The 26945-nt window shown below is 48.6% G+C and overlaps 2 protein-coding genes across 3 annotated transcripts in view; one reads left to right on the top strand and one right to left on the bottom strand.

Moving 5' to 3' along the window:
* ELOVL4 (ELOVL fatty acid elongase 4) overlaps nt 1-9296 on the bottom strand; it is a 42555-nt gene extending 33259 nt beyond the window's left edge. The window contains exon 1 of the mRNA XM_077289833.1: nt 9158-9296. Coding sequence (XP_077145948.1) covers nt 9158-9230 — 73 coding nt within the window. The 5' untranslated portion in view covers nt 9231-9296. The remainder of the gene's footprint in view (nt 1-9157) is intronic.
* The window catches only part of TTK (TTK protein kinase), an 89639-nt gene continuing 71951 nt past the window's right edge, over nt 9258-26945 (top strand). For both annotated transcript variants that reach the window (XM_077289830.1, XM_077289827.1), the window contains exon 1: nt 9258-9399. In XM_077289830.1, coding sequence (XP_077145945.1) covers nt 9302-9399 — 98 coding nt within the window. In that variant the 5' untranslated portion in view covers nt 9258-9301. The remainder of the gene's footprint in view (nt 9400-26945) is intronic.

Here is a 26945-nt window from a genome sequence, read left to right as displayed (position 1 = left end):
GGGGGCGGCAGAGCGGCGGTCAGAACACCTGGTGCCGACTCTCCATAATCACTGACACTTGCAGTCAGTCACTAGCGGGCCCCTGCTCACAACCCACCAGCCGGTCATCCCTGCACCTTGGCTGCTCTGTGCAAACAGGACCTGTGATGAGGTCACAGGAGGGGAGGAGTCAGAGGTCACATGATCGGGACCTCCATGGATTGCAGGACTCTGCTGTGCTGGTTGCCATGATAAGTGTGTGTGCTAGGTGTATGGAGCGAAGCCATGTGTGTATGAGGTGTATGGCGCAGAGCCGGGTGTGTATGAGGTGTATGGAGCAGAGCCGGGTATGTATGAGGTGTATGGAGCAGAGCCGGGTATGTATGAGGTGTATGGAGCAGAGCTGCATGTGTATGAGGTGTACGGAGCGGAGCTGCATGTGTATGAGGTGTACGGAGCGGAGCCGGGTGTGTATGAGGTGTACGGAGCGGAGCCGGGTGTGTATGAGGTGTACGGAGCGGAGCCGGGTGTGTATGAGGTGTACGGAGCAGAGCCGGATGTGTATGAGGTGTATGGAGCAGACCTGCATGTGTATGAGGTGTACGGAGCGGAGCCAGGTGTGTATTCAGTGTATGCAGCTGAGCTGTATGTGTATGAGGTGTACGGAGCAGAGCCAGGTGTGTATTCAGTGTATGCAGCTGAGCTGCATGTGTATGAGGTGTACGGAGCGGAGCCAGGTGTGTATTCAGTGTATGCAGCTGAGCTGTATGTGTATGAGGTGTACGGAGCAGAGCCAGGTGTGTATTCAGTGTATGCAGCTGAGCTGCATGTGTATGAGGTGTACGGAGCGGAGCCAGGTGTGTATTCAGTGTATGCAGCTGAGCTGCATGTGTATGAGGTGTATGGAGCGGAGCCAGGTGTGTATTCAGTGTACGGAGCAGAGCTGCATGTGTAAAGAGGAGTGGGTCAGAGACCCAAAAACGACCGAAAATTCACAAATGCCAATATATATATATAAAATAGTCTTTATTAGAAAACATTTATTAAAATGAAAACAGGTAGGGGCATGGTGCCGCATGGCGCACAAAACACACCGCACAGTCATGTATAGTTACCAAGGGCGCACGGAACCGAGAAACCAAACATCCATAATCAAACTACAATTCAGCAGAGAACCATATATTCCCCGTAATGGGTAAGTTAACATGTAATGTATAGTATAACATGCTACGGTGCCCCCTGAGGAAGGTGTGTTACCGAAACGCGCTTCGGGGTGGGTGCACGGACCCTGGAAGTCTTGCATCCTATTTAGAGGTAATGAGCACTCCTTATATATTATGGTATTTACATTGAGATAGTGCATCCATTTTGTAGCATGTTATACTATACATTACATGTTAACTTACCCATTACGGGGAATATATGGTTCTCTGCTGAATTGTAGTTTGATTATGGATGTTTGGTTTCTCGGTTCCGTGCGCCCTTGGTAACTATACATGACTGTGCGGTGTGTTTTGTGCGCCATGCGGCGCCATGCCCCTACCTGTTTTCATTTTAATAAATGTTTTCTAATAAAGACTATTTTTATATATTGGTATTTGTGAATTTTGGGTCGTTTTTGGGTCTCTGACCCACTCCTCTTTGTTAATATAATTAGCTACTAGTTCGTTCATTTAGTCCTCACGTTTATTAGCATAGCCATATTTTTCTTTATTGTATTAGGTTTTTTCTGGGGATATCTGTATTATGTTGACTTTTGTCGTGTTCCTGTTTAAATGTGTATGAGGTGTACGGAGCGGAGCCGGGTGTGTATGAGGTGTATGGAGCGGAGCCGGGTGTGTATGAGGTGTATGGAGCAGAGCTGGGTGTGTGCGAGGTGTATGGAGCAGAGCCGCGTGAGTAAGGAGTGGAGCCGTGAGTGCAAGGTGTAGGGGAGCGCAGCCGTGTGTGTAGGAGTAACTATGTGTGGCCATTATACAGTATGGAGCATCATGTGGGACCATTATACAGTATGGCGCATCATGTGTGTCCATTATACTGTATGGCACATCATGTGTGCCCATTATACTGTATGGAGCATCATGTGTTACCATTATACAGTATGGAGCATCAGGTGTGCCCATTATACTGTATGGAGCATCATGTGTGGCCATTATACTGTATGGCACATCATGTGTGCCCATTATACTGTATGGAGCATCATGTGTTACCATTATACAGTATGGAGCATCAGGTGTGCCCATTATACTGTATGGAGCATCATGTGTGGCCATTATACTGTATGGCACATCATGTGTGCCCATTATGCAGTATGGCGCATCATGTGTGCCCATTATACTGTATGGCGCATCATGTGTGCCCATTATACTGTATGGAGCATCATGTGTGACCATTATACAGTATGGAGCATCATGTGTGGCCATTATACAGTATGGAGCATCATGTGTGGCCATTATACAGTATGGAGCATCATGTGTGCCCATTATACTGTATGGAGCATCATGTGTGCCCATTATACTGTATGGAGCATCATGTGTGCCCATTATACTGTATGGCACATCATGTGTGCCCATTATGCAGTATGGAGCATCATGTGTGACCATTATACAGTATGGAGCACTGTGTGGCCATTATACAGTATGGAGCACTGTGTGGCCATTATACAGTATGGAGCATCATGTGTGGCCATTATACAGTATGGAGCATCATGTGTGGCAATTATACAGTATGGAGCATCATGTGTGGCAATTATACAGTATGGAGCATCATGTGTGGCAATTATACAGTATGGGGCATCATGTGTGGCCATTATACAGTATGGAGCGTCATGTGTGGCCACTATACAGTATGTAGCGTCATGTGTGGCCATTATACAGTATGGAGCACTGTGTGGCCATTATATTGTATGGAGCATCATGTGGGGCTCATACTGTATGGAGCAATATATGGGGCTCATTATACTGTATAGAGCAATATATGGGGCATGTTATTCTGTATGGGGCGCTGTGCGGTGCCCACAATACTGTATGGAGCAATACATGGGGCTCATTATACTGTATGGAGCAATATATGAGGCTCATTATTCTGTATGGAGCACTGTGGTGCCCAGAATACTGTATGGAGGACTATACTGTCTGATTTATGACCTATTGTAGAATGTACAATAGGTATCACTCATGTAATGTATGGGGGGACTGTATATGAGATGGCAGCCCTATAGGGGGGCTGTACTGTATATGTGTTTGGGGGGGCGCCGTTTTGAAGTTCGCCTCAGGCAGCAGTGTGGCTAGGTTCACCCCTGAAGCAAATACATTCATAAGTCACATGCTTAGTGAAAGGAAGTCCACCTGTGTGCAGTCTAAGTGTCACATGCTCTGTCAGTGTACAAACACCTTTTCTGAAAGGCCACAAAGGCTGCAACACCAATAAGCATGAGGCACTGCTGACCAAACACCATGAAGACCAAGGAGACCTCCAAACAAGTCTGGAACAAAGTTGAGAAGTAAAAGTCAGGGTTGGGTTCTAAAAAACATATCCCAATCTCTGATGATCCCCAGAGCACCATCAAATCCATCATCATCAAATGGAAGAACATTGTACCACAACAAACCTGCCAAGAGAAGGCCGCCCATCAATACTGTAAGCTTGGGCATTACTCAGAAAGGCAGCACAAAGACCAAAGGTAACCCTTGAGGAGCTGCAGAGTTCCCATGCAGAGACTGGGAGTATCTGTACACACGACTACAATAAGCCATATGCTCCATAGAGGTGGCCTTTATCGAAAAGTTGGCAGAAAAAAAGCATTCACTTACAATTTGTGTGTGTAAGGCTTGTTTTGAGTTTGCCAAAACACATGTCGGAGACTCCCCAAATGTGCGGAGGAAGGTGCTGTGGTCAAATGAGACCAAAATTGAACTTTTTGGCCACCAAGGTAAAAATTATGTTTGGTGACAATCCAACACATTTCATCACCCTAAGAACACCAACCCCACAGTGAAACATGGGGGTGGCAGTATCATGCTGTGGGGATGTTTGTACCAGCAGTGACAGGGAAAAAGGTCCAAGTCAAGGGGGGGGAAGATGGATGGTACGAAATACAGGGATATTATTTACCAAAACCTGTTTCATTCTGTCAGTGATTTGAGACTGGGACAAAGGTTCACCTTCCAACAAGATAATCACCCAAAGCATACTGCTAAAGAAACACTCGAGTAGTTTAAAGGGAACCTGTCACCCCGTTTTTTCAGTATGAGATAAAAATACCATTAAATAGGGCCTGAGTTGTGCTGGACAATAGTGTATTTTGCGTACCCCGATTCCCCACCTATGCTGCCGAAATACGTTACCAAAGTCGCCGTTTTCGCCTGTCAATCAAGGTGGTCAGGTCAAATGGGCGTGGTGAAATCGCTTCTTCTCCCCCAGATCTTGCTCATCTTTCCGTTGGTGGCGTAGTGGTTTGCGCATGCCCAACAGAGGAATGCACTGCGCAGCTGAAGAAAAAGAGCGCGATCTGCGCTATTCTCCGATTTTTCGCTGGCGGCGGCCATCTTCCTGAGGCCGAGCGTGTGCAGATGGAGCGCTCTGCTGCCCGGGGCTTCAGGAAAATGGCCGCGGGATGCCGCGCGTGCGCAGATGGGGATCGCGGCGGCCATTTTCCTGAAGCCGAGATGCGAACTCTGCTTCAGGAAAATGGCTGCCGCGATCCCCATCGGCGCACGCGCGGCATCCCGAGGTCATTTTCCTGAAGCCCTGGGCAGCAGAGCGCTCCATCTGCGTACGCGCGGCCTCAGGAAGTTGGCCGCCGCCAGCGAAAAAGCGGAGAATAGCGCAGATCGCGCTCTTTTTCTTCAGCTGCGCAGTGCATTCCCCTGTTGGGCATGCGCAAACCACTACGCCACCAACGGAAAGATGAGCAAGATCTGGGGGAGAAGAAGCGATTTCACCACGCCCATTTGACCTGACCACCTTGATTGACAGGCGAAAACGGCGACTTTGGTAACGTATTTCGGCAGCATAGTTGGAGAATCAGGGTACACAAAATACACTATTATCCAGCACAGCTCAGGCCCCATTTAATGGTATTTTTTATCTCATACTGAAAAAACGGGGTGACAGGTTCCCTTTAAGGGGACAACGTGTAAATGTATCGGAGTCAAAGCCCAGACCTTAATCTAATTGATAATCTGTGGTCAGACTTGAAGATTGCTGTTCACCAGAGGAAACCATCTAACTTTAAGGAGCTGGAACAGTTTTGCCTTGAGGAATGGGCAAAAATCCCAGTGGCAAGATGTGTAAAACTAGTGTTATCAAAAGCCAATTGCAGCAGTAACTACCGCAAAAGGAGGCTCTAGAGAGTACTAACTTTAGGGGGTGAATAGTTATGTACACTCAAGTTTTCAGATATTTTTGTCCTATTTGTTGCTTGACAATAAAAAGAAAACCAAATGTTCACAGTTCTAAGCATGTTCTTTACATGAACTGGTGTAAACCCTCAAAAAATAGTGAAATTCCAGGTTGTGAGGTAGTAAAACACGAAAAAATGCCAAGGGGGGGGGGGGGTAAAGCCTTTTGCAAGCCACTGTACGTTTGTCTCAAATGCTGTGGAGGTTCGGAAAAAAAAAAGGTATACTTTATTAGCCATCGGTGCCCAAGCTGCCCTGGAGTCGCAGGTTTCTCCCTATAAGTAAAAAAGCGGGGAGAGAAGTGTCACCCAATGGGCGTGAACAGAGAGAAGCCACCTAGTTTCCAGTGCGGTTTGGTCCCCGGCGACTTCTCCCCACCCGCTGCCCTGGATTGACAGATTGGGCAGAAATTTGTCTATACAGGACAGCGGGAGGGGAGAATCCACCGGAGAACCCCCCCGGTCTTACTAGTCTCCAGTGCAGCTCGGACTGCTGCGGAAGCTTTTTAAAGTATATTTTTCTTTGAAACTGCGCAGTGTATCAGAGTGAAGCATACCTGGCTGAGATCGTACAGCTAGTGCCCGGTACAAGCTGCCCATGGATAGGGCATCATGGATTCGATCTCAGGTTCATTTTACCGGGACATTCTCACCATACTGAATTGGCATACTGAGAGAGCATGGAAATGAGCAAGTTTGCAAATGGCTTGCTTTTTCTACCTGCTGTCATTCTCTTCCAATGAGAGCTTTTATCTTTCATAGTGAGTAGCTCATTTCCAAGGATACCGACCCCCACAACCTGGCAGAGAATGCCATAGTTTCATTCCACGAGAGAAATTAAAGGGGTGGTCCAGCAACTAAAATGTATTTTATAAATATCTATCCTTACACCATAACCACTTTTGCAATTTATTTTATTACACAATACCCTACACTTTTCCCTATCATGCTAATCTCTAAATGTGTTTTTTGTTTGTCTCAAAAGTGACATCACAGGAGGCAGGGACTGCACTCACTCCCCATAGTATTGATCACCCCTCCCCCCATATCCCTCTAAGGTTAATCAACCTGAGATTATAGGTCTCCAGTAGAAGCAGCCCGGAATTATTTCTAGGATTGCCACAAAGTAGAGATATGATAACGTAACACACTCCGCCATGCCGTTCCAGTGCCTGTGCTCTGGTGGTCGTTAGGTCACATTCACACTGCGTTTAGCAATGCTTGTATCATATGTTTTCATCTAAACTGGAGAAATATGGGGTGTGCATTATACTCTATGGGGAGCGCACTATACCGAATGGAGGGCCGTGGGGAGTGCACTATAGTGAATGGAGGGGGGCCGTGGGGAGTGCACTATACTGAATGGAGGGGGGCCGTGGGGAGTGCACTATACTCAATGGAGGGGGGCCGTGGGGAATGCACTATACTCAATGGAGGGGGGCCGTGGGGAGTGCACTATACTCAATGGAGGGGGGCCGTGGGGAGTGCACTATACTCAATGGAGGGGGGCCGTGGGGAGTGCACTATACTCAATGGATGGGGGCCGTGGGGAGTGCACTATACTCAATGGAGGGGGTCCGTGGGGAGTGCACTATACTCAATGGAGGGGGTCCGTGGGGAGTGCACTATACTCAATGGAAGACCGTGGGGAGTGCACTATACGGAATGGAGGACTATGAGGTGTGCATTATACTGAATGGAGGACTACGAGGAGTGCAATATAATATATGGAGGACTAATGTTTCTGTGCGATCATTATATGTTAGCAGTTTGGGCCCCACTTTGTCTAAAAGTGTGTGTGTGTACCTGTCACTCCAGGGTAGCGGGTGGGGACCTGCCTATCTGACTAGTACCCCGTGTGACTCGGTCCCGTGCAGCTTATAAAGTATATTTTTCTCTGAAATGCCACAGCAGAGCTCATATGGCCAGTATCTACTTCATGCTGCCCATAGATCAGCTGTCAAATCCTTTTAAAGGGATCCTTCCTGTTCCAAAAAAAAAAAACAGACAGTTGCAAACTCTTTTTAAGAAAAAAATAACAATAAGCTTTACTCATCCTCCCTGGGTCCAAAGATGAGTCTCCATCACTCCTTCTGGTGTCGATTATTATCTGGAGCTCTTGACAGCACTGCAGCCAATCAGTGAGCTCAAGCTGAACAAATGGCATGCGCTACTGAGCTCACCGATTGGCTGCAGCGCTGCGGATAACTGACGCCAGGAGCAGCGGTGGAGACTCAGTGCCGGACCTGGGGAGGGCAACTATATGACATGATGAAGTGCTAAGAGCTGCTCATGTCTGATCCCTCGCTGGCCTCAGCACCAGCTTACACCCTGATAATGGAGCCATCATCCTCTCAGGCCTAGTGCACACGGGGTCTCGCGTCTTACCAAGTGGGGGCCCAGAGTCAGCAGTCTCCATGGGGGGAGGGGAGACAGAGGCTGAGTGTGCACTAACCCCACGGTTCCCCCCCCTGCCATGCCAGCACCACTGCCCTCTGTAGGACCACTGACACTGCCACGGGGTAATGTGGGAGTCACACACACTCTGCACTGGATGGAGAAGCCGGACGTCTGCTGCTGGTAGTATGAACAAGCCCGTACAGAGGGCCAGCAGCGGGTGAGGGAGGGCCAGCAGCGGGTGAGGGAGGGCCAGCAGCGGGTGAGGGAGGGCCAGCAGCGGGTGAGGGAGGGCCAGCAGCGGGTGAGGGAGGGCCAGCAGCGGGTGAGGGAGGGCCAGCAGCGGGTGAGGGAGGGCCAGCAGCGGGTGAGGGAGGGCCAGCAGCGGGTGAGGGACGGCCAGCAGCGGGTGAGGGACGGCCAGCAGCGGGTGAGGGAGGGCCAGCAGCGGGTGAGGGACGGCCAGCAGCGGGTGAGGGACGGCCAGCAGCGGGTGAGGGAGGGCCAGCAGCGGGTGAGGGACGGCCAGCAGCGGGTGAGGGACGGCCAGCAGCGGGTGAGGGACGGCCAGCAGCGGGTGAGGGAGGGCCAGCAGCGGGTGAGGGAGGGCCAGCAGCGGGTGAGGGAGGGCCAGCAGCGGGTGAGGGAGGGCCAGCAGCGGGTGAGGGAGGGCCAGCAGCGGGTGAGGGAGGGCCAGCAGCGGGTGAGGGACGGCCAGCAGCGGGTGAGGGAGGGCCAGCAGCGGGTGAGGGAGGGCCAGCAGCGGGTGAGGGAGGGCCAGCAGCGGGTGAGGGAGGGCCAGCAGCGGGTGAGGGAGGGCCAGCAGCGGGTGAGGGAGGGCCAGCAGCGGGTGAGGGACGGCCAGCAGCGGGTGAGGGACGGCCAGCAGCGGGTGAGGGAGGGCCAGCAGCGGGTGAGGGACGGCCAGCAGCGGGTGAGGGAGGGCCAGCAGCGGGTGAGGGAGGGCCAGCAGCGGGTGAGGGAGGGCCAGCAGCGGGTGAGGGAGGGCAAGCAGCGGGTGAGGGAGGGCCAGCAGCGGGTGAGGGAGGGCCAGCAGCGGGTGAGGGAGGGCCAGCAGCGGGTGAGGGACGGCCAGCAGCGGGTGAGGGACGGCCAGCAGCGGGTGAGGGAGGGCCAGCAGCGGGTGAGGGACGGCCAGCAGCGGGTGAGGGACGGCCAGCAGCGGGTGAGGGAGGGCCAGCAGCGGGTGAGGGAGGGCCAGCAGCGGGTGAGGGAGGGCAAGCAGCGGGTGAGGGAGGGCCAGCAGCGGGTGAGGGAGGGCCAGCAGCGGGTGAGGGAGGGCCAGCAGCGGGTGAGGGACGGCCAGCAGCGGGTGAGGGACGGCGTGTCCCCGGCCCCTTCCTCCGCGCTCCGTCCTACCTGCGATGCTCAGGCTCCAGCTGTACAGCCGCAGCGTGTCATTGAGGAGCTCGGACACCGCCGTCAGCGCCATGCTGCCTCCTCCTCAGCCGGTAGAATCCTGCAGACGAGCTCGGCGGTCAGTGAGAGGCGGCTGCGCGGGGCATGGCGTGTGCGGGCTGCCGGGCAATGATGGCGGCCGAGAACAACTGCGCCACCTCTCCACACGTGACGCGGTTACCCTGGTTACAGCTGCATCCCAGGTACTGGCCGCCAGTCACCACAGGGACCACTGATGGTGGTGGGGCGTGGCTTCTATGCTAATGAGCTGGGAGGCTTTGGCGCAGTGCTGCACAATAGCGGCGGGATCTCCGGGCTTGGACCGCAGCTCGGAATGCGGTCTGCTGGGACTAAACGACGTCATGTCGTGACTAGCAATAGCTCTACGATAGTGTGTGGTGATGTGATAACGGAGGCTATTAGAGGGTCCCACGTGATCTCCCCGGGGTACAGAAGGGCTGACTGACACTGACCTCACGGGCGCTGTGCACTGAGTGCTACGTTAACCCCTTCAGGACCAGGGAGTTTTCCGTTTTTGCGCTTTCGGTTTTTCCATAGACGCAGAAGTGAGGGCCCGTTCTTTGCCACCAGAACAGGCTGCTATGAGAGCTAGTGAGTTCTCCTCCAATGGAAGTCTTCAGACAGAGGCTGGACAGGCACCTTCCTGAGATGGGTTAGTAAATCCTGCATTGAGCAGGGGTTGTACACGATGATCCTGGAGGTTCCTTCCAAATCCCCAACATTCGATGATCATAGCAGCTTCTGTCTGTTGAATCTACAAGTCTTAGCCTCTGTGTCTGTTTCAGTTATCTGGGCAGGTGAGACTGCTGTGGTCAGTCCGGCTCCAGGTATAGCACCGTAGGAAGTCCGATGCAGGCAGCGTGCTGGAAGATCCGGGAGACCCCCTGAGGATCGGCTAGCGCGGGCTTTGGGTGTCGGCTGGCCCCCTTTCCAGCTAGTGGTAGCTGACTTCCATACCTGAGGTGTATGGTTGGCCTCATGAGTATCGCCTATCTGTGCGGTCTTGGCGGCCTCCTTTGGCTCCTGGTCCAACACGAAATGTCGCACCTCCACAGGATCCTTTACCCTCAGGGCCTTCAATTTCTCGAAGTTGGTAACCGATAGTCTCTGGAGCCACTGTTTGAAGTTCTAAGATCATCCACCACATCACCATAGCGGTAGTGAGGTCCACGTTGGAGGGTCTAGAACTTTTTCAGTACATTTCAGGAGGCAGCTGATATTTCCTTATGAGGGCCTTTTTGATGGCCTCAGAGCCTTCATCTTGTTCTCGAGAGAGAGTGGCGAATACCTCCATAGTTTTACCTTCTAGCCCTGGTGTTAAAGGGGTTGTCCACTACTTTCAGTTAACCCCCCAATGTATCCCCCCCCCCCCCGGGGCCCCTAGTAAATTGTGTAAATACCTTCTGTTGCTGTTTTCGCCTGTGAGCGGCACTATGCTGGCGGCTGAGTCCGGGTCACGTGACCCCCAGGCTGCAGCCGCTGCTTAATTCCGCCGATGTCATGTCAGTTTCCAGACTCTGGAAATTGACGTGATGTCAGCAACAGGCGTGACCCAGCCTCACAGTCAGCAGTCACTCAAGAGTGACTGGGCTGTGAGCGGTGCTGTGGGGCTGTGCTGGGGGCGGGCAGGGCTGTGCTGGTGTCTGTGCTGGGATCTGCTGGCCAGCGCGCTCATGTGCCGAGATGTGCGGCCAGTGCAGTGGTGGTGGCCGGTGCAACGGCGGGGGTCTGCGCGGTGAATGCTGGAGTGTGCGGGAGGGGGGTTGGGTTCTGCGGGGCTGTGCGGTGGTGGTGGCGGCGTCTCTGTGTGCAGGCATCGTCCGATGGGACTACAAGTCCCATCGGGCTCTGCCTGCTACAGTGGCAGTGAGTGACACATTAGCCAATGATGGGACAGTAGTAGTCCCATCATCCGGCTAATGTGTTGAATGTAAAAAAAAACACATACACATATACAGTACATACATACATACATACAACACACACCATGTGACATGTGACATCATGCAACATGTGACAACATGCGACATGTGACGACATGCAACATACAACATGCGACGACATGCGACATCATGCGACATGCGGCGACATGCAACATGCAATGACGTGACGACATGCACCATGCGACGACATGCAACATGTGACATGCACCATGCGACATGCACCATGCGACAACATGCGACGACATGCACAATGCGATAACATGCGACGACATGCACCATGCGACATGCAACATATGACATGCAACATGCGATGGCATGCGACATGCAGCATGCGACATGTGATGACATGCAACATGCGATGACATGCGACGACATGCAACATGTGACATGCAGCGGCATGCAACATGTGACATGCACCATGCGACATCCACAATGCGATGACATGCGACATGTGACGACATGCACTATGCGACAACATGCACCATGCGACATGCACCATGCGACAACATGCAACATATGACATGCAACATGCGATGACATGCAGCATGCATGCAACATGCGATAACATGGAACATGCAATGACATGCGACATGTGACATGCAGCAATATGCGGCGACATATGACATGCGACGACATGCCACATACAGTACATACATACAGTACATACATACAGGTCCTTCTCAAAAAATTAGCATATAGTGTTAAATTTCATTATTTACCATAATGTAATGATTACAATTAAACTTTCATATATTATAGATTCATTATCCACCAACTGAAATTTGTCAGGTCTTTTATTGTTTTAATACTGATGATTTTGGCCTACAACTCCTGATAACCCAAAAAACCTGTCTCAATAAATTAGCATATCAAGAAAAGGTTCTCTAAACGACCTATTACCCTAATCTTCTGAATCAACTAATTAACTCTAAACACATGCAAAAGATACCTGAGGCTTTTAAAAACTCCCTGCCTGGTTCATTACTCAAAACCCCCATCATGGGTAAGACTAGCGACCTGACAGATGTCAAGAAGGCCATCATTGACACCCTCAAGCAAGAGGGTAAGACCCAGAAAGAAATTTCTCAACAAATAGGCTGTTCCCAGAGTGCTGTATCAAGGCACCTCAATGGTAAGTCTGTTGGAAGGAAACAATGTGGCAGAAAACGCTGTACAACGAGAAGAGGTGACCGGACCCTGAGGAAGATTGTGGAGAAGGACCAATTCCAGACCTTGGGGAACCTGAGGAAGCAGTGGACTGAGTCTGGTGTGGAAACATCCAGAGCCACCGTGCACAGGCGTGTGCAGGAAATGGGCTACAGGTGCCGCATTCCCCAGGTAAAGCCACTTTTGAACCATAAACAGCGGCAGAAGCGCCTGACCTGGGCTACAGAGAAGCAGCACTGCACTGTTGCTAAGTGGTCCCAAGTACTTTTTTCTGATGAAAGCAAATTTTGCATGTCATTCGGAAATCAAGGTGCCAGAGTCTGGAGGAAGACTGGGGAGAAGGAAATGCCAAAATGCCTTAAGTCCAGTGTCAAGTACCCAGTCAGTGATGGTGTGGGGTGCCATGTCAGCTGCTGGTGTTGGTCCACTGTGTTTCATCAAGGGCAGGGTCAATGCAGCTAGCTATCAGGAGATTTTGGAGCACTTCATGCTTCCTGGCACCTGCTCACAGTGCCAAAACCACTGGTAAATGGTTTACTGACCATGGTATTACTGTGCTCAATTGGCCTGCCAACTCTCCTGACCTGAACCCCATAGAGAATCTGTGGGATATTGTGAAGAGAAAGTTGAGAGACGCAAGACCCAACACTCTGGATGAGCTTAAGGCCGCTATTGAAGCATCCTGGGCCTCCATAACATCTCAGCAGTGTCACAGGCTGATTGCCTCCATGCCACGCCGCATTGAAGCAGTCATTTCTGCCAAAGGATTCCCGACCAAGTATTGAGTGCATAACTGAACATTATTATTTGATGGTTTTTTTGTTTGTTATTAAAAAACACTTTTATTTGATTGGACGGTTGAAATATGCTAATTTATTGAGACAGGTTTTTTGGGTTATCAGGAGTTGTAGGCCAAAATCATCAGTATTAAAACAATAAAAGACCTGACAAATTTCAGTTGGTGGATAATGAATCTATAATATATGAAAGTTTAATTGTAATCATTACATTATGGTAAATAATGAAATTTAACACTATATGCTAATTTTTTGAGAAGGACCTGTACAACATACATATACACTCACCGGCCACTTTATTAGGTACACCATGCTAGTAACGGGTTGGACCCCCTTTTGCCTTCAGAACTGCCTCAATTCTTCGTGGCATAGATTCAACAAGGTGCTGGAAGCATTCCTCAGAGATTTTGGTCCATATTGACATGATGGCATCACACAGTTGCCGCAGATTTGTCGGCTGCACATCCCAAAGATGCTCCATACAAGGCAGGATGGATCCATGCTTTCATGTTGTTTACGCCAAATTCTGACCCTACCATCCGAATGTCGCAGCAGAAATCGAGACTCATCAGACCAAGCAACGTTTTTCCAATCTTCTACTGTCCAATTTCGATGAGCTTGTACAAATTGTAGCCTCAGTTTCCTGTTCTTAGCTGAAAGGAGTGGTACCCGGTGTGGTCTTCTGCTGCTGTAGCCCATCTGCCTCAAAGTTCGACGCACTGTGCGTTCAGAGATGCTCTTAGGCCTACCTTGGTTGTAACGGGTGGCGATTTGAGTCACTGTTGCCTTTCTATCAGCTCGAACCAGTCTGCCCATTCTCCTCTGACCTCTGGCATTAACAAGGCATTTCCGCCCACAGAACTGCCGCTCACTGGATTTTTTTTATTTTTCGGACCATTCTCTGTAAACCCTAGAGATGGTTGTGCGTGAAAATCCCAGTAGATCAGCAGTTTCTGAAATACTCAGACCAGCCCTTCTGGCACCAACAACCATGCCACGTTCAAAGGCACTCAAATCACCTTTCTTCCCCATACTGATGCTCGGTTTGAACTGCAGGAGATTGTCTTGACCATGTCTACATGCCTAAATGCACTGAGTTGCCGCCATGTGATTGGCTGATTAGAAATTAAGTGTTAACAAGAAGTTGGACAGGTGTACCTAATAAAGTGGCCAGTGAGTGTAGACATACAGTACATATAACACCATTCCACTGAAACTGCCCTAACTAAGGTCACCAATGACCTCTTAACCGCCAAGAGCAAGCGACACTACTCTGTTCTCCTCCTCCTCGACTGTCGGCTGCCTTTGACACAGTGGACCATTCCCTATTATTACAGACCCTCTCATCCCTTGGCATCACAGACTTGGCCCTATCCTGGATCTCATCATACCTAACAGACCGGACATTCAGCGTCTCCCACTCACACACCACCTCCTCACCTCGCCCCCTATCTGTCGGAGTCCCACAAGGTTCAGTCCTTGGGCCCCTGCTCTTCTCCATTTACACCTTTGGCCTGGGACAGCTCATAGAATCTCATGGCTTTCAGTATCACCTCTATGCTGATGACACACAGATCTACATCTCTGGACCAGATATCACCTCCCTACTAACCAGAATCCCTCAATGTCTGTCCACTATTTCATCCTTCTTCTCCGCTAGATTTCTGAAACTTAATATGGACAAAACAGAATTCATCATCTTTCCCCCATCTCACGTGACCCCCCCAACGAACCTATCCATTACAGTAAATGGCTGCCCACTCTCCCCAGTCCCACAAGCTCGCTGCCTCGGGGTTATCCTTGATGTTGATCTCTCCTTCAAACCACATATCCAAGCCCTTTCCACTTCCTGCCGACTTCAACTCAAAAATATTGCACGAATCCGTTCATTCCTCAACCAAGAATCTGCAAAAACCCTAGTCCATGCCCTCATCATCTCTCGCCTTGACTACTGCAACCTCCTGCTCCGTGGCCTCCCCTCAAACACTCTCGCACCCCTCCAATCTATTCTAAACTCTGCTGCCCGACTAATCCACCTGTCCCCCCGCTATTCTCCGGCCTCTCCCCTCTGTCAATCCCTTCACTGGCTCCCCATTGCCCAGAGACTCCAGTACAAAACCCTAACCATGACGTACAAAGCCATCCACAACCTGTCTCCTCCTTACATCTGTGACCTCATCTCCCGGTACTTTCCTACACGCAACCTCCGATCCTCACAAGATCTCCTTCTCTACTCCCCTCTTATCTCCTCTTCCCACAATCGTATACAAGATTTCTCTCGCGTATCACCCCTACTCTGGAACCCTCTACCACAACACATCAGACTCTCGCCCACCATCGAAACCTTCAAAAAGAATCTGAAGACCCACCTCTTCCGACAAGCCTACAACCTGCAGTAACCACCGATCGACCAAACCGCTGCATGACCAGCTCTACCCTCACCTACTGTATTCTCACCCATCCCTTGTAGATTGTGAGCCTTCGCGGGCAGGGTCCTCTCTCCTACTGTACCAGTTATGACTTGTATTGTTCAAGATTATTGTACTTGTTTTTATTATGTATACCCCTCCTCACTTGTAAAGCGCCATGGAATAAATGGCGCTATAACAATAAATAATAATAATAATAATAACATAGAGTACATACTCACCATCACTTGTCACCTTGATCCCTGAAGCCAGTGTCATCTGTAAAAAATATTAAAATAATAAACACTATACGATCTCCCGTGGAGAGCAGGAGCATCAGCTGATGCGACTACTCTCCAGGGGCTCCAGGAATACAATGATGGAAGGTATCCATCCACAATGTATTCCTCACAATGTATTCCTACGCCCCTGTGAGAAAATAGTCCCTAGTCTCACTTATGGCATTGATGTGTGAGAAATGTTCCCAGGCAGCAATTGCCATAAAGTGAGACTTTGTCCTAAGGTAACCTCTCAGTGATGCACTGCAGGAGCCATTGTCTCCTGTCAGTGTGTCACTGAGGCTCCTATAGAGCAGTGACATCACCAGATGTCACTGTTCTATAGGGGAGATCGTCGTGGGACACTCGTTATTAATTGGACTACGGCGGACAGGTAGTATACGGTTCATTATTTTACGTTTTTTGCAGGCGCTGAAGTATGGTAAGTGTCATGATCTCCATGGCCAGAGAACTAGCATAAGCCTCTATAGGAACAAGCTCTTGGAAGATGTAACTGTACTGACCATGAACTAAACCTACCGCATCATCTAGAAGTAGCCAGGTAGCATGTCCTACTTTTTATCCCTATATGCCCAGCGCCGGCCGGAGAACTAAATAATGCTAGCAGAGGGAAATATAAGACCTGACTCACCTCTAGAGAAATGCCCAAAAGGAGACAGAAGCCCCCCACATATATTGGCGGTGATATGAGATGAAACAACAAACGCAGCAGGAAAATAGTTTTAGCAAATTTGAGGTCCGCTTTCTAGATAGCAGAAGACAGAAAGCATACTTTCATGGTCAGTAGAAAACCCTAACAAAACACATCCAGAAATTACTTTAGGACTCTGGCATTAACTCATAATACCAGAGTGGCAATTCCTGATCAACAAGAGCTTTCCAGACACAGTAACGAAACTGCAGCTGTGAACTGGAACCAAAATACAAAAACAAAACATGGACGAATGTCCAACTTATCTAGTAGATGTCTGGGAGCAGGAACAAGCACAGAGAGGCTTCTGATAACATTGTTGACCGGCAAGCATCTAACAGAGAAGCCAGGTTATATAGCGACACCCAGATCTAATCAGAACAGGTGAACAGGGAAGATGATGTCACAAGTTCAATTCCACCAGTAGCCACCGGGGGAGCCCAGAATCCAAATTCACAACAGTACCCCCCCCTCAAGGAGGGGGCACCGAACCCTCACCAGAACCACCAGGGCGATCAGGATGGGCCCTATGAAAGGCACGAACCAGATCAGAGGCATGAACATCAGATGCAGTGACCCAAGAATTATCCTCCTGGCCGTATCCCTTCCACTTGACCAGATACTGGAGTCTCCGTCTGGAAACACGGGAGTCTAGGATTTTTTCCACAACGTACTCCAACTCACCCTCAACCAACACCGGAGCAGGAGGCTCAACGGAAGGCACAACCGGTGCCTCATACCTGCGCAATAACGACCGATGAAAAACGTTATGAATAGAAAAGGATGCAGGGAGGTCCAAACGGAAGGAAACAGGGTTAAGAATCTCCAATATTTTATACGGACCGATGAACCGAGGCTTAAACTTAGGAGATGAGACCCTCATAGGGACAAAACGAGAAGACAACCACACCAAATCTCCAACACAAAGCCGAGGACCAACACGACGGTGACGGTTGGCAAAAAGCTGAGTCTTCTCCTGGGACAACTTTAAATTGTCCATCACCTGCCCCCAGATATGATGCAATCTCTCCACCACCGCATCCACTCCAGGACAATCCGAGGATTCCATCTGACCGGAGGAAAATCGAGGATGGAACCCCGAATTACAGAAAAACGGGGAAACCAAGGTGGCAGAGCTGGCCCGATTATTGAGGGCGAACTCCGCCAATGGCAAAAAAGCAACCCAATCATCCTGGTCAGCAGACACAAAACACCTCAGATATGTCTCCAGGGTCTGATTAGTCCGCTCGGTCTGGCCATTAGTCTGAGGGTGAAAAGCAGACGAAAAAGACAAATCTATGCCCATCCTAGCACAAAATGCCCGCCAAAATCTAGACACAAATTGGGTTCCTCTGTCAGAAACGATATTCTCAGGAATACCATGCAAACGAACAACATTTTGAAAAAACAGGGGCACCAACTCGGAAGAAGAAGGCAATTTGGGCAGGGGAACCAAATGAACCATCTTAGAAAAACGGTCACACACCACCCAGATGACAGACATCTTCTGAGAAACAGGCAGATCTGAAATAAAATCCATCGAGATGTGTGTCCAAGGCCTCTTAGGAATAGGCAAGGGCAACAATAATCCACTAGCCCGAGAACAACAAGGCTTGGCCCGAGCACAAACGTCACAAGACTGCACAAAGCCTCGCACATCTCGTGACAGGGAAGGCCACCAGAAGGATCTTGCCACCAAATCCCTGGTACCAAAAATTCCAGGATGACCTGCCAACGCAGAAGAATGCACCTCAGAGATGACTTTACTGGTCCAATCATCAGGAACAAACAGCCTATCAGGCGGACAACGATCCGGTCTATCCGCCTGAAACTCCTGCAAGGCCCGCCGCAGGTCTGGAGAAACAGCTGACAAGATAACTCCCTCCTTAAGAATACCTGTGGGGTCAGAGTTGCCAGGTGAATCAGGCTCAAAACTCCTAGAAAGGGCATCCGCCTTAACATTCTTAGAACCTGGTAGGTACGATACCACAAAATTAAACCGAGAAAAAAATAATGACCAGCGCGCCTGTCTAGGATTCAGGCGCCTGGCGGTCTCAAGATAAATCAAATTTTTGTGGTCAGTCAATACCACCACCTGATGTCTGGCCCCCTCGAGCCAATGGCGCCACTCCTCAAACGCCCACTTCATGGCCAAAAGCTCTCGATTCCCAACATCATAATTCCGCTCAGCGGGCGAAAATTTACGGGAAAAGAAGGCACAAGGCCTCATCACGGCGCAGTCAGAACTTTTCTGCGACAACACTGCCCCAGCTCCGATCTCAGAAGCGTCGACCTCAACCTGAAAAGGAAGAGTCACATCAGGCTGACGCAACACAGGGGCAGAAGAAAAACGGCGCTTAAGCTCCTGAAAGGCCTCCACAGCATCAGGGGACCAATTAGCAACATCAGCACCCTGTCTAGTCAAATCGGTCAATGGCTTAACGACATCCGAAAAACCAGAAATAAATCGACGATAAAAGTTGGCAAAGCCCAAAAATTTCTGAAGACTTTTAAGAGAAGAGGGCTGCGTCCAATCACAAATAGCTTGAACCTTGACAGGATCCATCTCAATGGAAGAGGGAGAAAAAATATATCCCAAAAAGGAAATTCTCTGAACCCCAAAAACGCACTTAGAACCCTTGACACACAGAGAATTAGACCGCAAAACCTGAAAAACCCTCTTAACTTGCCGGACATGAGAGTCCCAGTCATCCGAAAAAATCAGAATATCATCCAGATACACTATCATAAATTTATCCAAAAAATCGCGGAAAATATCATGCATAAAGGACTGGAAGACTGAAGGGGCATTAGAAAGACCAAAAGGCATCACCAAATACTCAAAGTGGCCCTCGGGCGTATTAAATGCGGTTTTCCACTCATCCCCCTGCCTGATCCGCACCAAATTATACGCCCCACGGAGATCAATCTTAGAGAACCACTTGGCCCCCTTTATGCGAGCAAACAAATCAGTCAGCAACGGCAATGGGTATTGATATTTAACCGTGATTTTATTCAAAAGCCGATAATCAATACATGGTCTCAAAGAGCCGTCTTTTTTTGACACAAAGAAAAAACCGGCTCCTAAGGGAGATGACGATGGACGAATATGTCCCTTTTCCAAGGACTCCTTTATATATTCTCGCATAGCAGTATGTTCAGGCACAGACAGATTAAATAAACGACCCTTTGGGTATTTACTACCCGGAATTAAATCTATAGCACAATCGCACTCACGGTGCGGAGGTAGTGAACCCAGCTTGGGTTCTTCAAAGACGTCACGATAATCAGACAGGAACTCAGGGATTTCAGAGGGAATAGATGATGAAATGGACACCAAAGGTACGTCCCCATGAGTCCCCTTACATCCCCAGCTCAACACAGACATAGCTCTCCAGTCAAGGACTGGGTTGTGAGACTGCAGCCATGGCAATCCCAGCACCAAATCCTCATGTAGATTATACAGCACTAGAAAACGAATAGTCTCCTGGTGATCCGGATTAATACACATAGTCACTTGTGTCCAGTATTGTGGTTTATTATTAGCCAATGGGGTGGAGTCAATCCCCTTCAGAGGAATAAGAGTTTCCAAAGGCTCTAAATCATACCCACAACGATTGGCAAAGGACCAATCCATAAGACTCAAAGCGGCGCCAGAGTCGATATAGGCGTCAGTAGTAATAGATGACAAAGAGCAAATCAGGGTCACAGACAAAATAAATTTAGACTGTAAAGTGCCAATGGAAACGGATTTATCAAGCTTTTTAGTACGCTTAGAGCACGCTGATATAACATGAGTAGAATCCCCACAATAGAAACACAACCCATTTTTCCGTCTAAAATTCTGCCGCTCGCTTCTGGACAGAATTCTATCACACTGCATGCTTTCTGGCGTCTTCTCAGTGGATACCGCCAGATGGTGCACAGGTTTGCGCTCCCGCAGACGCCTATCGATCTGAATGGCCATTGTCATGGACTCATTCAGACCTGCAGGCACAGGGAACCCCACCATAACATCCTTAATGGCATCAGAGAGACCCTCTCTGAAAGTAGCCGCCAAGGCACACTCATTCCACTGAGTAAGCACAGACCATTTACGGAATCTTTGGCAGTAAATTTCAGCTTCATCTTGCCCCTGCGATAGGGACATCAAAGTTTTTTCTGCCTGAAGTTCCAAATGAGGTTCCTCATACAGCAAGCCCAAGGCCAAAAAAAACGCATCCACATTGCGCAACGCAGGATCCCCTGGTGCCAATGCAAAAGCCCAGTCTTGAGGGTCGCCGCGGAGCAAGGAAATCACAATCCCAACCTGCTGTGCAGAGTCTCCAGCAGAACGAGATTTCAGGGACAAAAATAGCTTACAATTATTTCTAAAATTCTGAAAGCTAGATCTATTCCCTGAGAAGAATTCCGGCAAAGGAATTCTCGGCTCAGATACCGGAGCATGAATAATAAAATCTTGCAAATTTTGTACTTTCGTGGTGAGATTATTCAAACCTGCAGTTACACTCTGAAGATCCATTATTAACAGGTGAACACAAAGCCATTCAAAGATTATAAGGAGAGAGAAAAAAAAGAAAGACTGCAGAATAGACAGACTGGCAAGTGATCCAATTAAGAGCACAGAGGAGAAAAAAAAAAAAAAACTCTCAGCAGACTTCTTATTTCTCTCCTTTCTCAGCCAAGGATTTTAACCCTTTAGTGGGCCGGTCAAACTGTCATGATCTCCATGGCCAGAGAACTAGCATAAGCCTCTATAGGAACAAGCTCTTGGAAGATGTAACTGTACTGACCATGAACTAAACCTACCGCATCATCTAGAAGTAGCCAGGTAGCATGTCCTACTTTTTATCCCTATATGCCCAGCGCCGGCCGGAGAACTAAATAATGCTAGCAGAGGGAAATATAAGACCTGACTCACCTCTAGAGAAATGCCCAAAAGGAGACAGAAGCCCCCCACATATATTGGCGGTGATATGAGATGAAACAACAAACGCAGCAGGAAAATAGTTTTAGCAAATTTGAGGTCCGCTTTCTAGATAGCAGAAGACAGAAAGCATACTTTCATGGTCAGTAGAAAACCCTAACAAAACACATCCAGAAATTACTTTAGGACTCTGGCATTAACTCATAATACCAGAGTGGCAATTCCTGATCAACAAGAGCTTTCCAGACACAGTAACGAAACTGCAGCTGTGAACTGGAACCAAAATACAAAAACAAAACATGGACGAATGTCCAACTTATCTAGTAGATGTCTGGGAGCAGGAACAAGCACAGAGAGGCTTCTGATAACATTGTTGACCGGCAAGCATCTAACAGAGAAGCCAGGTTATATAGCGACACCCAGATCTAATCAGAACAGGTGAACAGGGAAGATGATGTCACAAGTTCAATTCCACCAGTAGCCACCGGGGGAGCCCAGAATCCAAATTCACAACAGGTAAGTATGGTGAAATGAAGAATATTAAAATACTTTTTTCCTAATGTGTGTGTGTTTTATTAACCCTTTCTTACTATTGGATTAATAATGGATAGGCGTCTTATTGACGCCTCTCAGTTATTAACCCGGCTTAATGTCACCTTACGATAGCAAGGTGACATTAACCCCTTATTACCCCATTTCCCACCGCTACACGGAAGTGGGAAGAGAGGGGCTAAGTGCCGGAATTCGTGCATCTTACAGATGCGCCATTTCTGGGGCGGCTGCGGACTGGTATTTGTAGCCGGGGGGGGGACCAATATCCGTGGCCCCTCTCTAGGCTATGAATATCAGCCCGCAGCTGTCTGCGTAGCCTTTCTGGCTATAAAAATTTTTGGAGGGGTCCCCCTATTTTAATAGCCAGTAAAGGCTACGCAGACAGCTGCAAGCTGATATTCATAGCAGGCTACAAATATTGGACCCCGGCCGTCGGCTTTCCCCCTCTGGTGCAGAAAATTGCACGGGAGCCCACGCCGTTTTTTTTATTAAATTAAACGCTCATTAAGGCCTTTTTCACACTTTGCGTCGGTACGGGTCCGTCGCTATGCGTTGGACCTACGTACCGACACACGTTGTGAAATTTGTGCACGACGTGGGCAGCGGATGCAGTTTTTCAACGCATCCACTGCCCATTCTGAAGTGCGGGGAGGAGGGTGCGGAGTTTTGGCCACGCATGCGCGGTAGAAAATGGCGGACGCGACGGACAAAAAGTTCACTTGAACGTTTTTTCATGCCAATGGTCCGCCAAAACATGACGCATCCGTTGCACGACGGACGCAACGTGTGGCCATCCGTAGCAATCCATCGCTAAGACAAGTCTATGGGTAAAAAAACGCTTCCTGCGAGCACATTTGCAGGATCCGTTTTTTTCCCAAAAAGACAGATTGCTAAAAACGCAAGTGTGAAAGTAGCCTTAGAAACATCGGCCTTTCTATTATATATCTATGGATATATCTATCTATAGATATATTTATAGATAGATATACAATGCCTACAAGTAGTATTCAACCCCCTGCAGATTTAGCAGGTTTAATAAGATGCAAATAAGTTAGAGCCTTCAAACTTCAAACAAGAGCAGGATTTATTAACAGATGCATAAATCTTACAAACCAAAAAGTTTTGTTGCTCAGTTAAATTTTTATAAATTTTAAACATAAAAGTGTGGGTCAATTATTATTCAACCCCTAGGTTTAATATTTTGTGGAATAACCTTTGTTTGCAATTATAGCTAATAATCGTCTTTTATAAGACCTGATCAGGCCGGCACAGGTCTCTGGAGTTATCTTGGCCCACTCCTCCATGCAGATCTTCTCCAAGTTATCTAGGTTCTTTGGGTGTCTCATGTGGACTTTAATCTTGAGCTCCTTCCACAAGTTTTCAATTGGGTTAAGGTCAGGAGACTGACTAGGCCACTGCAACACCTTGATTTTTTGCCTCTTGAACCAGGCCTTGGTTTTCTTGGCTGTGTGCTTTGGGTCGTTGTCTTGTTGGAAGATGAAATGACGACCCATCTTAAGATCCTTGATGGAGGAGCGGAGGTTCTTGGCCAAAATCTCCAGGTAGGCCGTGCTATCCATCTTCCCATGGATGTGGACCAGATGGCCAGGCCCCTTGGCTGAGAAACAGCCCCACAGCATGATGCTGCCATCACCATGCTTGACTGTAGGGATGGTATTCTTGGGGTCGTATGCAGTGCCATCCAGTCTCCAAACGTCACGTGTGTGGTTGGCACCAAAGATCTCGATCTTGGTCTCATCAGACCAGAGAACCTTGAACCAGTCAGTCTCAGAGTCCTCCAAGTGATCTTGAGCAAACTGTAGACGAGCCTTGACATGACGCTTTGAAAGTAAAGGTACCTTACGGGCTCGTCTGGAACGGAGACCATTGCGGTGGAGTACGTTACTTATGGTATTGACTGAAACCAATGTCCCCACTGCCATGAGATCTTCCCGGAGCTCCTTCCTTGTTGTCCTTGGGTTAGCCTTGACTCTTCGGACAAGCCTGGCCTCGGCACGGGAGGAAACTTTCAAAGGCTGTCCAGGCCGTGGAAGGCTAACAGTAGTTCCATAAGCCTTCCACTTCCGGATGATGCTCCCAACAGTGGAGACAGGTAGGCCCAACTCCTTGGAAAGGGTTTTGTACCCCTTGCCAGCCTTGTGACCCTCCACGATCTTGTCTCTGATGGCCTTGGAATGCTCCTTTGTCTTTCCCATGTTGACCATGTATGAGTGCTGTTCACAAGTTTGGGGAGGGTCTTAAATAGTCAGAAAAGGCTGGAAAAAGAGATAATTAATGCAAACATGTGAAGCTCATTGTTCTTTGTGCCTGAACTACTTCTTAATACTTTAGGGGAACCAAACAGAATTCTGGTGGGTTGAGGGGTTGATGTTGTGAAATTGGATTTTGGGCTCCCCCGGTGGCCACTGGTGGAATTGAACTGGTGTGCATCATCCCCTCTGTTCACCTGTTTCCATCAGGATGTGGGAGTCGCTATTTAACCTTGCTCCTCTGTCACTTCCATGCCGGTCAACATTGTAATCAGAAGCCTTTCTGTGCATGTTCCTGCTGCTAGACAACTCCCAGCTAAGTTGGACTTTAGTCCTCGTTTGTTTTTGCATTTTGTTCCAGTTCACAGCTGTAGTTTCGTTTCTGTGTCTGGAAAGCTCTTGTGATCTGAAATTGTCACTCTGATGTTATGAGTTAATACTAGAGTCTTAAAGTAATTTCAGGATGGCGTTTTAATAGGGTTTTCAGCTGACCATGAAAGTGCCCTTTCTGTCTTCCTGCTATCTAGTAAGCGGATCTCAATTTTGCTAAACCTATTTTCATACTACGTTTGTCATTTCATCTAATATCACCGCCAATATATGTGGGGGCCTCTGTCTGCCTATCGGGGAAATTTCTCTAGAGGTGAGCCAGGACTATATTTTCCTCTGCCAGGATTAGTTAGTCCTCCGGCCGGCGCTGGGCGTCTAGGGATAAAAAACGTAGGCAACGCTACCCGGCTACTGTTAGTTGTGCGGCAGGTTTAGTTCATGGTCAGTTTAGTTTCCATCCTTCCAAGAGCTAGTACTTATGTTTGCTGGGCTATGTTCTCTTGCCATTGAGAACCATAACAGTTTGACCGGCCCCAAAGGGTTAAATTAATTGACAGAGAAAGGAGAGAAAAGAGAAGTCTGCTGAAGATTTTTTTTTTTTTTTTTTTCCCTTCCCTTCAGTTCTGAGTGTGCTTGTAATTGAATCTCTTGCAAGTCTGCCTATATTGCAGCCTTTCTCTCTCTCTCTCTCTCTCCTTCTAATCCTGAATGGCTCTGTGTTCACCTGTTTAAAATGGATATTCAGAGTTTAGCTGCAGGTTTGAATAATCTCACCACGAAAGTTCAAAATTTACAAGATTTTGTTGTTCATGTTCCTATATCTGAACCTAGAATTCCTTTGCCTGAATTTTTCTCGGGGAATAGATCTTGCTTTCAAAATTTCAAAAATAATTGCAAGTTGTTTTTGTCCCTGAAATCTCGCTCTGCTGGAGATCCTGCTCAGCAGGTCAGGATTGTGATTTCCTTGCTCCGGGGCGACCCTCAGGATTGGGCTTTTGCATTGGCTCCAGGGGATCCTGCGTTGCTCAATGTGGATGCGTTTTTTCTGGCCTTGGGGTTGCTTTATGAGGAACCTCAGTTAGAGCTTCAGGCGGAAAAGGCCTTGATGTCCCTATCTCAGGGGCAAGACGAAGCTGAAATATACTGCCAGAAATTCCGTAAATGGGCTGTGCTTACTCAGTGGAATGAGTGCGCCCTGGCGGCGAATTTCAGAGAGGGTCTCTCTGATGCCATTAAGGATGTTATGGTGGGGTTCCCTGTGCCTGCGGGTCTGAATGAGTCCATGACAATGGCTATCCAGATCGATAGGCGTCTGCGGGAGCGCAAACCTGTGCACCATTTGGCGGTGTCTACTGAGAAGACGCCAGAGAATATGCAATGTGATAGAATTCTGTCCAGAAGTGAACGGCAGAATTTAAGACGAAAAAATGGGTTGTGCTTCTATTGCGGTGATTCAACTCATGTTATATCAGCATGCTCTAAGCGTACTAAGAAGCTTGATAAGTCTGTTTCAATTGGCACTTTACAGTCTAAGTTTATTCTATCTGTGACCCTGATTTGTTCTTTATCATCTATTACCGCGGATGCCTATGTCGACTCTGGCGCCGCTTTGAGTCTTATGGATTGGTCCTTTGCCAAACGCTGTGGGTATGATTTGGAGCCTCTTGAAACTCCTATACCCCTGAAGGGGATTGACTCCACCCCATTGGCTAGTAATAAACCACAATACTGGACACAAGTAACTATGCGGATTAATCCGGATCATCAGGAGATTATTCGCTTTCTTGTGCTGTATAACCTACATGATGTGTTGGTGCTTGGATTGCCATGGCTGCAATCTCATAACCCAGTCCTTGACTGGAAAGCTATGTCTGTGTTAAGCTGGGGATGTAAGGGGACGCATGGGGACGTACCTGTGGTTTCCATTTCATCATCTATTCCCTCTGAGATTCCTGAATTCTTGACTGAATATCGTGACGTTTTTGAAGAACCTAAGCTTGGTTCATTACCTCCGCACCGGGAGTGCGATTGTGCCATAGATTTGATTCCGGGTAGTAAATACCCTAAGGGTCGTTTATTTAATCTGTCTGTGCCTGAACATGCTGCTATGCGAGAATATATAAAGGAGTCCTTGGAAAAGGGACATATTCGTCCTTCGTCATCTCCCTTAGGAGCCGGTTTTTTCTTTGTGGCTAAGAAAGATGGCTCTTTGAGGCCGTGTATTGATTATCGGCTTTTGAATAAAATCACGGTTAAATATCAATATCCGTTGCCACTGCTGACTGATTTGTTTGCTCGCATAAAGGGGGCCAAGTGGTTCTCTAAGATAGATCTCCGTGGGGCG

This window comes from Ranitomeya variabilis, chromosome 2 (assembly GCF_051348905.1).
Source record: "Ranitomeya variabilis isolate aRanVar5 chromosome 2, aRanVar5.hap1, whole genome shotgun sequence".
In the NCBI taxonomy this organism is placed as follows: domain Eukaryota; kingdom Metazoa; phylum Chordata; class Amphibia; order Anura; family Dendrobatidae; genus Ranitomeya; species Ranitomeya variabilis.
Note: the sequence above shows the minus strand (reverse complement) of the source record. Positions and strands in the feature narration are given on the sequence as shown.